At 41.5% G+C, this 13,201-nt stretch overlaps 1 protein-coding gene across 2 annotated transcripts in view; it reads left to right on the top strand.

The window, feature by feature from the left end:
• The window catches only part of NPAS3 (neuronal PAS domain protein 3), a 608,602-nt gene extending 605,732 nt beyond the window's left edge, over nucleotides 1-2,870 (top strand). For both annotated transcript variants that reach the window (XM_082057395.1, XM_082057394.1), the window contains one exon: nucleotides 1,559-2,870. In XM_082057395.1, the coding sequence (XP_081913521.1) occupies nucleotides 1,559-2,868 (1,310 nt within the window). In that variant the 3' untranslated portion in view covers nucleotides 2,869-2,870. The remainder of the gene's footprint in view (nucleotides 1-1,558) is intronic.
• Nucleotides 2,871-13,201: the final 10,331 nt, after the last annotated feature.

Below are 13,201 nucleotides of genomic sequence, written 5' to 3'. Positions count from 1 at the left end.
GTCTGGGAAGACAGCAGGGGTTGTTTCTTACAAAATAATTAAATAGAAATGCCAAAGAACCTGAAATTGTAGCAGCATCTCGTATGAAACCAACAAGTTCAGCTCAAGTTCTGATAAAAGCCCAGGCAAATTTTGTGCAGCTTTAGACACGTCACCCTAAGCCCACTCTTGACCAGCTAGGAACCATGGCCTTAAAACAAAGCATCTTCAAAAAAAAGGAAAAAATTGTAGGAGAAATTCAAGCCAATGTGGAACAAAAAGCTGGGTGAGATGTAGGGGGTTATGGCTGTTACTTTGCTTCTGTGGGTTTTATTTTTCAAAAGGGAGCATCTCTCTGCTGCTGCTGACTCAAGCAGAACTCCCACTGACTTGTGAAGTGCACTGCTCTGAATCCTCAGGCAGCTTCCCTGTCAAGCCCACCTTCTCCAGCACTTCTGGGAAACTGGTATTGACATGGCTCCAGGAGCAACCAATCTTTAGAGGAAAACTGGCCCTTCCCCTCTCCCCTTAAAATGAGTATATTGAAAAGGGTAGTACTTGGCTCTGATGAGTGAAAAAACATCTTTTATTTCCCAACAAAAGATTTCTGGCTGGTCTGTAAAAGACAGGGTCTCCTGAAGCCTTTCATGACTCTTTCAAACATAGTGTGATAATGGAGAGTATTCATTCTCAAAGCTGCTTTGGCTGTCTGAGTCCAGTGGGCTTGAGTGTTTATCTCATCTGTATTAGAATTAGGTAAAAATCTAAAACACAACTAAATGAATTCAGGGGAGAAGAGTGACAGCTTCTCAGTGCTGTAGCTGGGCTGTTTTCAATGGCACTTAGATGATTTGGATCAATCAAGAGTTTAATTCATTGCCTGGTTTTTTTTTTTTTAATTCTTTGTTGCCCTTCAGGGGCATATGAGAAGACAGTCTAGCAACATAATAAAATTGTTATAACTGGTTTATTCATTCTGATTTATACATGTATGACCTGTTTCTCCTCTAACACGGGAGGAAATGAGCAGTAATTCCACTGAAGTCAGAGTCACTGTGCCACTTTGAAAGCAGCAATGGTGAGAGGAAAATGAGATAAGAGGACCAGAATCTTCATTAGTACATAGTGCTACACCTGGATCCCTGTCCACTGTAAGAGAACATGGATGTGAAAGAACAATGACCAGAACATAACGGTCATAATGGGATTGTTCACTGACTCCTCTTTGGATGACACAGCTACAACACTGTTCTGCTCACAGCTGTCAAAATTGTTTTTGTCCAGCAAGCAGATGAAGAGCCCCCCCTCAGTCAAGGTGCAGGCCATGTAGGATAGGCTTTTAGTGCACCAACAGTCCTGAGTCAGAGAGATGCATGGTGATTGAAACTATCCCAACACAGCTTTGCAAAAAATTGTGGCTCTACAGAAGAGAGCACCTCTTGCCAAAAAAAGTTTACAGCAATCAAATATCGTTGGTAGCTAGAAATCTAGACTTGGGTGATAATATTATGTTCCTGTTGCTGATGTTTGATTTTGGTTTGTTTTTGTTGTTTTTTTTTTCACTTTCCATTTGCTCCAGAGGACAATGAGAACTCAAAGTCAGATGAGAAAGGAAACCAATCAGAAAACAGTGAAGACCCTGAATCCGACAGGAAAAAGTCAGGAAATCAGTCGGATAACGAAATGAACTGTAATGATGATGGGAACAGCTCCAGCAACCAGGACAGCAGGGACAGCGATGACAGCTTTGAAAACTCTGACTTTGAGAATCAAAAGGCCCCTGAGGACAGTTTTGGCACTCTTGGCTCTATGCAGATCAAGGTAGAGCGCTATGTTGAGAGTGAGTCAGACTTGCGGTTGCAGAACTGTGAATCACTGACCTCGGACAGTGCCAAGGACTCAGACAGTGCAGGGGAAGTAAATGCCCAGTCTTCCAGCAAACATCAAAAGAGGAAGAAGAGGAGAAAAAAGCAAAAGGGAGGCAGCATGACCCGGAGAAGGCTGTCAAGCACCTCGAGTCCAAATGGACTTGACTCTGCTTTGGTGGACCAGCCCCAGCTGCTCTCGTCGCCAAACAGTGCCTCAGTGCTCAAAATTAAAACAGAAATCTCAGAACCTATCAATTTTGATAATGATAGCAGTATTTGGAATTATCCACCCAACAGGGAAATCTCAAGGAATGAATCACCCTACAGTATGACCAAGCCCCCCAGCTCTGAGCACTTCCCTTCCCCCCAAGCCAGCAGTAGTTTACATGTCTCCATTCCAGACTCCGTTCTCACCCCGCCAGGGACTGAAAATACTGCCAGCCGTAAAACTCAGTTCAGCACCTCATCCAACTCGGCCTTGGCTCCTGTGTCCTCTGACCCTTTGTCACCCCCACTTTCAGCATCTCCACGGGACAAACACCCCGGAGGTCCCACAACTTCCAACTCCTTGTTGTACACTGGGGACCTGGAAGCCCTTCAGAGGTTACAAGCAGGCAATGTGGTGCTTCCTTTGGTTCACAGGGTAACGGGAACCCTTGCTGCGACCAGCACTGCTGCTCAGAGGGTCTACACCACTGGCACTATTCGGTATGCTCCAGCTGAAGTTACTTTAGCCATGCAGGGCAACCTCCTCCCCAACACCCACGCTGTTAACTTTGTTGATGTTAACAGCCCCAGCTTTGGGCTGGATCCTAAAACGCCGATGGAAATGCTCTACCACCACGTTCACCGCCTCAATATGTCGGGACCATTTGGAAGTGCTGTGAGTGGGGCCAGCCTGACCCAAATGCCTGCAGGGAATGTGTTCACAACTGCCGAGGGACTTTTTTCCACTCTTCCATTTCCTGTGTACAGCAACGGCATTCACACTACACAGACTCTGGAACGGAAAGAGGATTGAAATATGACCACATACTGTGTTCAGTGTTATACTCTGAGGCATAGACTATGTTTTAATTTAGACCTTTAATTCTAGCACTTTGAATTTGAGCAGGTCAGCTTATTCTCTCAATATGATGGTCCCCATTTCATTCCCTTTCTCTTTAACTTGACTTATTCTTTAATGTAAAGATATTTTTTTATTTTTGCCTTCAGAGAGTTGAAGTACCAGTTGCCTGCCATTTTGTCTTCTTCCGAGATGTGTGTTTTTTCCTTTGCATCTTTATTAAGATGCCTTTAATATGTGTATGCCTCTGCCATAGAATACTCAGTGTTGTGGTAAAGAGATTTTAAAGTGACAACCATTGGTTTTACTTCAAAATGATCTTGATATGATCAAGATTAAAAAAAGACAAGCATAAACAATGTGCCCTGTTTGACTAAGTCAAATGAAAAGGGGTTTTTGTTCCTAATTCCTTTAAAAATAGGGGATAGTATTTTAGAATTTTATGCAGAGTTTAATTCTCTTTTTATGGTTAAGATTTTCTTACTTGCACATAAAATAATTTGGGTTCTTAAAAAGTTAATTTCTGGCCTGTGACTAGAATGTTAAAAAGTTGGACTAAATGTTAATTACTGAAACTTTAACTTAATTTCTAAAACCATGGTGCTATCATTTATTAATCTGTAATGTCTTCATACAATATGCAGCTTGTGGGCTGGGTTTTTTGGAAAGAATGTGTTCCGTACTGGTTTATAGTTGGGTGCTGCAGTCTCCTTGGTTAGTTAAGACAAAAGCCCTCATTAACATTTGCTGCAGGACTTAAAATTTTTTACCTCCAAACTAACAAGCATGGCCTCATATCAAATTTAAATGGGTCAGGAAGCCGTTTTCAAAAAGCGCTTAAAAACAAAAACTCAGTTTAATTGACGTGAGGAGCAGTTTCTTAGGTGCATATTGTTTTGCTTTATTCTTTTCTCAGTGTAACTGAGGCTAATTTTACAACATCAAATAACACTTCGGAGAAAAAAAAAAGAAAAAAGAAAAAAACAGAAGAACTATTTAACATGTTTTGTTTTGGTTTTCATTTAATATTATAGAAGGAAGGTTGTAAATTTCTTTTTGTTCTTTGATTTGGGTACTTCTGGGGTTTTTTTTCCTTATTTCTAGTGTTTAAACCAATATGTTTTAAAACTAAAGAATGGGTTAATAAGCTTGAAATAGATAACTACAACTGAAAACTGCACATTAAGTAAAAGAAAAGAAATCTCCTATTTTGTCTTTGTTGCCAGAAATCACAGTGTAGTGTCAAACACTCCAAATGACTGTCAAATATAAATTCTTCTTCCACTCCATCTTTGGCAGCTGTTTGTTAAGGCATCTAATAACAGATGTGAGAACTGTAATGTGTACAATGTGTAAGTGTCCTTGGCTGTCAGTCCCATTGCAGTTTCAATGTGTGTTACTATATGCAGTATATACTAAGCTAATGTAGTTGTTTTGTCCTTTGTCTTCTCTGTGCTTTATCTCTAGTCCGGAGTGGTAAAGTCCCATTCCTGCAGTCCTAGTGAACCAGTGATTCTTGGGGGTTAGTGGTTTTTGTGTGGTGGCCTTCCTCTGTAATGTCACCTTATGCTGCTTCCACTGTCTGTAAACCTTTTAATTTCTGCTGTTGCTTTGCTGTTGTGTATTCTCAAACCTCTCTCTCCCCCTTCCTCCCCGCCTTCTTTCTCTCGCTCTCTCGTTCTCTCTTCTTCACTCTCAGAGATAAAAGACTCTTAACTAGCTCAAGGTTAATGGAGCCATTTTTCCCACAGAGGAATTCTGGGTATGACGTACTCTTCCAGTGTACCCCACAATGCACTACAGAGTAATGCTCAGATATATTAAGCAAATTGATGCCATATCGCCTCAGTTGTTAACATTCCCAGAGTCCCTTGTGCTCGAACTGTAAGCGGAGGGTGCATTTCTTTGGTTTTCTCCCAGGTAGGTTGGCGGAGTAATATGCAGAGTAAATACCAGTGAGATCGGGAACACTTTCAAAGGTTGACCAGCATTGTTGAAAAAGGAAACTGAGCTTAGAATTGTCATATCTCTTTGCTTACGTGTGCAATGCTAATGTAAGAACTCAGCTGTCCTTTGAATTTTTGATCACTCACTGCGTCAATTCCTTTAGTAGCTTTGAATTTGAGAAGCAGGTCCAAGCCACAGCGAAGTAATGGCGAAAAAGGAGTTGGATGCCACAAATTTAATTAATGAGCTTTTAAAGGTTCCATTGGAAGGATTTAAGGAGGTCTAAAAAAAAGGTGAGAAAGCTGATTAAGGAATTCAAAGTTTAATTTTGGAAGCTCTGCTCTAGCTATGGAACAATCAAAGGAGTGCACCTATCAGCTACAAAGAACAGCTAGACAGCTGTTGTTGTTTTGGTTTTTTTTATAAATGTTTCTGTGTTGTGTCAAAATGATTTCTGGTGATTTAAACTAACAGATAATCACAGCTGCTGTCTAAATCCATAGTGTTTAAAATTACAAAATGAAAAAAAAACTTCATTACCTGTGAAGACTGTGTCTGTGTTTTTAACTATTTCTTGTACAAATATATGAAATCTTTTATGAGGAGACTGGTGCCAAGTAGCTGAATAATGGGGAAAGGGATTCTGTTCGTATAAATCTTAGCAGTGTTACCAACTCTACAATATAAAAAAAAAATTAAAATGTTAAAAAGTGACAGCTATGGTACATTTATTTTGTGTTAAGCTAACCGAATCTAACTTCTTGAGTGCCTGGCTTATTTGAAACATTTTTTTCATTGATCATTGATAATGCTGCAAATCAGAAATGTACATACTTCATTTACAACAGGGTTCTTTTTATACTTTTGTAGATTCTCATACATGTCATACATGGTTGTCTTTATGTAACTTAATTTTTTTTCATCCCGCAGGTGCCATTTTCATAATAAACTTCTCTTGGATTTGTTACTATCTGGCATCATTTCTTTTACATATAACCATCCTGACTAATGAATGCTGGTAGTATTTGTTTGAGCAGGTATTTTTTAATTGTTTTGTTTAAAAAAATAACAAAAAAAAAATCGAAGAAGATAAAGATAGATTTAATTAACTCTTGGGAAATGAAGAAAAGAAGCTCTCAAGATGTAGGTTAAGAATGCTAATCCAAATACTACAACAAACTTGCCACCATCCTGAATTCTCAGCTACCCCAACTCATTGTCATATTGAGCATTTTTATGCACATTATCAAAGCTGAATAATGGACCTGCAACATTAACCACTATAGAAAGTGTGCATTTTTTCTTGATTAATGCACACCGGAACAGGTCAGCTTTTGTACATTAATCATTTAAAATGCACTTTATATTTTCATTTTGGTACTATACAATGTTACAGTGAAACTCTTCAGTGTCGTTATATCCTACCTAGGCTGCTGATGCTTTTAAATGTGTACTTTCTTTCCCCAGACTGGCAACGCGTAAGTTGTTGGTGTCGTGTGGCTAGACTCCCTGCCTTACAAACTGAGGACAGAAACATTTACCAGTGTAGTAAAGACAAGGCAAAAAGCCTTGAACTCCCACATGAAGGGAAAGCAAAGTCAAATGGAGTTTTGATTAAGCAGACATCCACACACAGTGGTTGACGCTAAAAAGGGAACAGCCATCAGTGATGACACCTGCATACATTCTGAAAAAAAAGACCCAGAGAGATTGTATTTAGTCTCTGCTGTGTAAAAGCAGGGAGAAGGTGTGTGACAGGACATGGCACCCCAGGTGCCCATCGCTGTCTGCCGGCTCCGGCGGTGGCTGCTGCAGGTGCGAGGGGCTGGCTCGTGGCTGGGGAGGGCAGCAGGAGCCTTCTCACCCCCCACTCACACCCTCTCTGCTTTTCGCCTTCATTCTTTGGCTTCTTTTGCGCTGCCTTCCCCACCCACCACAAAGATTACCTGATTCCATATTGTATGTTGCTGTTGCTGAGTATGCAGCCTCTAAGAACACAAATTTGGGACATGTGAATTCAAGACAGGACTGCCCATAGCCAAAATCTGCAAGCAACTTTGCGTGCCCAAATCTTTTCTCCTCTGTATGTCCACCTAGAAATTAAAACTATTGGGCTAGTCATTCTAGATGAGAGTTTTGTTGCCTTATTAATGCTGAGTAAAACTGTCTAATCAGTTGCACAGTTTTCAGCACACCTTTTTACAGCAAAAAGATACACTCAGCTGAAGTAAGAATATGTGAATCTGACTTGCAGAGCTGATTGAAAAAAAGAAAAAAGAAAAAAAAAACAACTATGCACAGTTATAGCTGTGTGAGCCGGGCCAATGGCTTAATAGCCTGAAGTCTGGCTCTTGGACCTTCCGAGCAGTTCAGGATTCCCACTTCCCAGGCTCCAAGCACTGAGTTTGATATGTCTCCAGCTTGCAGGGGGTAGAAAGGAGCAAAGGTTGACGAGGCTGCTTTCAGCTCTACTTGCATGTTCCAGTTGGCAATACAGCTTGTTTATGAGGTAGCTAAGGGTACGGATGCCAACCAAGAGGAAAAAGGAATTTAAATGGAGGTTGGAAGAATGACCAGAATAAAGCTTAATGGAAGAATAACATGGCTGTTCCAAATAAGTGTTAACTAATGTTAACTAAAGCCACTAATTCCAAGAAGGGGCTTGAGGGGGGCATTTCTGAGTGGTTATAAAAGCTTTTTAAACTTCAGTCATACTGCCTATACATTGCATCAGACCACAGAGTTGATGGTGAAAATGAATAGACTGCTCTAAGACTCCCAGTTGAACAAGAAAGTCTGTGCATTAAAGAAAATGACAGAATTAGGTTTTATGGTTTGGTTTTTGTTTTGTTTTTTTTTTTTATAGTGATGCTGTTGCATTGGTTTAGCTCTGGGTAATGGATTTTGCAAATTATTATTTGTAGCAATTTCTAAGAAACAAAAACAAGTGATTGAAAGGGCTGAATCATTTGAAAATGGTTCTTCGGAGTTGGTCTAATTGCTATTTTTATAATATTTGGAGGAAAAACTGTTTGCTGTGCAGAAAGTTGGGAAAACTTTGTCAAGTCACTTCATCAAAGAATATTTCCTAAAACAACTGATATCAGTAACTCCCATCTCTGGAAAGTTTGTTCCTGAACCACTCGTTTTGCAAGGTGGCATGTGTAGGTATCTAAAAGCCACCTGAAGAGCTGCAAGGGGGAAAGGGTTCTTTTGAAGTGTCGTGACTCTGACAGCATGCACGGGTGCTATTGCAAGGTGGTCACATCACTGGGGTAACCGTGACACCCCTGACACCACATTTATTGTTGTGATTCTAGGAACTGCATTAGTTTAAATGTGTCAGTGCTTTCAGAGCTATTTACATAGTATTTTTCCTCTTGCCATTGTAATTTCTTTATTTTAGTTTTAAGGCTGGGGGAGGAGGGTGGGAATGCTGGATGTGCATTGTCAACTAATTTAATGAACTGTCATCTATCCAGCGAGTTTACTGAGGAGCCTACAGAAATGTAAACAAATGGGATGTCACCAGAGCCACAGATGCTCAGGTAAGATCAAACCATTTATAAAACATGCACATTCATGCACACAGACACACTGACTTGCCACCTCTGAAAGCCAGCTGGGCTTTCAGACTGGTCAGGGTAGTACCTGTGTACATATGCATAATAAAGGTCCTTTCTTCCCCTTTTCCACCTATTTATTCATCTTTTCATCAGAACAAGTGAGTACTGGAAGCTGTTTTCATAAAACATATCCAATCACATCAACACTTTTCCACCAAATCAAACAGGATCTCTCTGAAAGCAACAGGACTCCAGATAAGCCAAAGATGCCAAGTTCTGCTTTTAATTGACCTGAATCAGAATGCATATTCTCCACCACAGTTTTGTTCAGAATCCTAAATTCAGCAGGAGAGAGTGGAAAAGCAGGTTTTATTTCCATAATCACCATGAGGTGGGTCTTTGAGCAAAACAATAGCCCAGAGTAGTTCAGAATTCTTTCACATAAATAACCACATTGCTAGAAGTACCCCATACTAGAAGTAAAACCAGAAAGCTTAATAACTCAAGTCCAAAGCAACTCAAATGAAGTCAATACATATGAGTTTGATTACATTTGTAGGAAGTTAGAAATCTTTCCCATCTTGTAGGAATTGTGTGGACTAGATGCAATGCAGAAAAGGAGGGATCTTTTAATAGACACCAACAGTACAATGAGTACTGACATAATGCTCAGGCAAAAAGATCATCAGGACCCAATAAGGTTTATGGAAAGTCCTTGGGAGAAGGTTTGCATTGCTTTCCAGATAAAGGAATTAGCCCAGTACTTTGTCTCTAATTACCTTTCACTGACTCTAGAGACATGGAAAGTACTGAGATTGCCTTTCCCATTACAAGTTTTCCTGAGACAAAGGACCCCGTCTTGTTTGTAATAAAAGGGAACATAATATTTTCTTGCAAAAGGAAGGGAATCAGGTTTTCCTCTTGTTTTAAAAGCATTCACAGATTTATAGCGGAAATGACAGGAACAGGATGTATTAACTGTATGACCCCAGCAGAATGAGTCTACACCCTTGATTGATTTAAAAGTTTATCTATGTCCTCTGAATAGCCACAAAGGGTCAAGTCTTGGTCCTGCTCAAATCAATGAGAGCTTGACTAATGACTTTAATGGCTTCAGGAACAGGACCAAAGTTTTGAGCCAATACTCATAAGTAAATAACAAAGCAGAGCCTATAGCACGAACTGCCGACAAACGAGTCTGCCTAATTGGTACAGTGCATCATTTCCTTTCTAATCCTCTACCACTCACATGTGAAGAGAGCAATTATTTTTTGTTTAATTAAAAAGTCTTTTCCAGTCTTCCTGAATTGCATGATCCGATCCTTCCAGAGATTCCTTCCTTTAAAACAGGCAGGAAGTGAGACAGAGGCAACGGGTAGGACTGGGAAGACTTTGACTTCTCACATGTGCTCTGTGGGAGTGGGCTTGGCTGCTTCGGTCTTTACTAGCAAAGCAAAGGATTCTGAGTTGGAAACTGCTGGACATTGAAGCTTGTATTTTGTTGAACTACCAGCAGGTCTACCTGATGGCAGCAACAATATCACCAGTACAGCTTTCCCAGACCCTCTTGTAATATCATCCAAGAGATGAGAAAGTTCAGCATACTGTAAGGAGGTAAATATTCACGGAAACCAGTTTCCAGGTTCTGTTCAGTACTGTGAATCTCTGCGGCCTCTTAGCATCCTTTGCGGTCTCTCCTGCACCTCAGTTAAAATTTCATTTCTTTCTTTTAGCCAGTTCTCTGATCTATTACAGCATGTAAAATAGCATCTTGAAGGGCAGTGACAAAAGCTGATTTCAGCTCAGGAAATCCAGTCTCCTTAGACTATAGCAAATGGAAAGAGCTAGGATTCTCCAAAGGTTTACTTTGAGCTGAAAACCCACCCTAAGTGCTGTGATTCATCCCCATGGCAAGGACCCACAGATCTTCGATTTTGCAGGGTAAGATCAGTTTCTGAGAACATGCCTCCTGCTTACTGCTCAGTGGCACTCTGAACAAGCTCTGATTTTTGTCCTCTTTCCCAATTAAAAGGAAAGGTCCTTGCTATTCTGTGTACTTTCACCTCTGCTGCAAGACTTGCAGCTGATGGGCCTGTCTTGACCCCCTTCAGTTCCTTGATAATTTTCTTCACTGAGCATTATCTGAAATTTCCAATCTCATGCTGACATGATCATTTGCTTCCCATGAGGCTGTAGCCTTCATCTTTTCTGTGTGCCATAATTTTTCCTCATTTTCCCACCACCTTTGGTTTTGGCTTTGCCCATCCTTTTTAGCTTCATGGTGTCTTCAAACACACACCCCTAGATGCATTGCACTTCCCCAGTGTGATCTATAACCATTACTGCCACTCCCTGGCCCCTGTTACCAAGCCAATTTTATATCCAATCAAGTATTTTACCATCAGTCCCATACTTGCTAACCTTTTAAATTAATCTGTTATGTGGCACTGTATTGAGAGACTTTTCAAGTCCAAGTAAATTATGTCTCCTTCTTCACCCCTGTCCACTCTCATTGTCACTTCCTCAGAGAAATTAATCAAGATTGTTAAGCATGGCCTCCCTTTTGTAAATCCATGCTGACTATCTCTAACCAGGCTATATTAGATTGATATTAAATCAGGACAGACTCAAAGGGGGCCTGCTATATTAATGCAACCTAAGGTTGCTTCATGTGGAGATGAGAGATGATACACTCAGGTTAACAGTACTACATCTGATGGTGGCCAGACCCCTCCCCAGGGTTGCAACCAGAACTCCTCCAGAGATAACAAAAGCTTTTACCTGCATTTGCCTGGTGTGATTCTATTGCAGAAGTGAATGTGATCACTGAGGATAAAGAGAGAACTGGCTTCTGCTTTTATTCATCTATGGTTAAGTCAAAATCACACGGACATTGCAAAAACCTCATTTTTCAGCAGAAGGTTGTCCCGCAGCTTCCAATAAAAGCTGTATCTGCATTGCCTCAGGTGCATGTCAAAAGGCAGCATGGGCATTTGCTTCTTGTACAAGCACAGCCAAATCATGGAATCATAGAATCATTTAGGTTGGAAGAGACCCTCAGGATCATCAAGTCCAACCATAACTTACCTCTAGCACTAAACCGTGTCCCTAAGAACTTTGTCTATCTGCCTTTTAAACACCTCCAGGGATGGTGACTCTGCCACTTCCCTGGGCAGCCTGTCCCACTGCTTCACAACCCTTTCCGTGAAGAATTTTTTCCTAATACCTAATGTGAACCTTCGCTGGTGTAACTTGAGGCCATTTCTTCTCAACCTATCACTTACTACTTGGGATAAGAGACCAACAGACTCCATGCTACAGCCTCCTTTCAGGCAGTTGTAGACAGTGAATATGGTCTCCCCTTAGCCTCCTTCTCTCCAAGCTAAACAGCCCCAGCTCCCGCAGCTGCTCCTCATAAGACTTGTTCTCCAGACCCTTCACCGATTTCATTGCCTGTCTCTGACTCTAGCACCTCAGTGTCCTTCTTGTAGTGAGAGGCCCAAAACTGAATACAGTATTCAAGGTGAGGCCTCACAAGTGCAGACCATAATGGGACAATCACTTCCCTAGTACTGCTGGCAACACTATTCTTGATGCGTGCCAGGATGCTGTTGGCCTTTTTGGCCACCTGGGCACACTGCTGGCTCATGTTCAGCTGGCTGTTAGTCAGCTCCTCCAGATCCTTTTCCACCAGGCAGCTTTTCATGCACTCTTCCCCGAGGCTGCAGCACTGCTTGGGGTTGTTGTGATCCGAGTACAGGACCTGGCCTTGTTGAACCTCCTACAACTGACCTCAGCCCATCAGTCCAGCCAGTCCAGATCCCCCTGTAGAACCTGGGTCCCTCTGTAGAGCCTAAGGATACCAAGAGAGTCTTCCACCTTGGTTAAGGTGCTGGAGAGCATGGGTGCTTCACCAACTGCAACAATTTTACCAGTATCCCATTAAGATATTTGGGATCTTTCTTCCCCTGAAGTATATGACTGCTCTGAGTATGTCACTACTGACTGATGCCAGAGAAGCAACTTTTTCCATGGAGATTAATGACAGCGAGAGGTGGGCTCAGGGACTGTGAGCTGAAGCTGAGTGAATCGTGCACATCCCCTTGCTGGGGTATGAAAATGGCAGCCTGCAGAAGCAGGGTGAGGAAAGAGGTTCTCAGCATTGAATCCTGACAGCAGTTTAGGTATAAATTAGGTATATTTTGCTAGCTTTTCTACCTCTGTGACTGGAAATATCTCCCTCAATGCTCTAAGCATAATGAGGTCTCTTTACTTTGAGTGGGGGAAAAAAAAAAAAAAAAGAAAACAAACCAAAACACATTGATCCCAACAGCCTGTCTTGAGTTTATTTGACAACATATGCATCAAGCACATACAGATCCACAGGAGGTAAAAGACATCCCTTGGGAAACTAACCTTTGGCCTCCTTCCTCATAGCACACCCACAATGCATACAAGGGGCCTTCTAATCTACACTCTGTGGAAGCTTATTGCTTATATTCTATATATACACGTGTGGTTCCCTTGCGTCTTCAAACTAGAAATGCAGTAGTCCATGTATGATGGGAGAGATGTTGTTCTGGCAGAGTTCAGCACAGTCAGTGCTGCTGCAGGACTTCAATGTTCTGGCAAACATCCACTGAAACAAAGGATAAAGGCCCCCCAGTCAGTCTGGCTTGCTTTCAAGGCCTTGACCCTGGAACAGCCAGCACAGACATGCTCAGAAAAATCACTTGCAAAAACAGCAGGTCAATACAGAGAAGCGTAACTTAAAG

Source organism: Streptopelia decaocto (genome assembly GCF_964273445.1).
Source record: "Streptopelia decaocto genome assembly, chromosome: 7".
Lineage (NCBI taxonomy): Eukaryota > Metazoa > Chordata > Aves > Columbiformes > Columbidae > Streptopelia > Streptopelia decaocto.
Note: the sequence above shows the minus strand (reverse complement) of the source record. Positions and strands in the feature narration are given on the sequence as shown.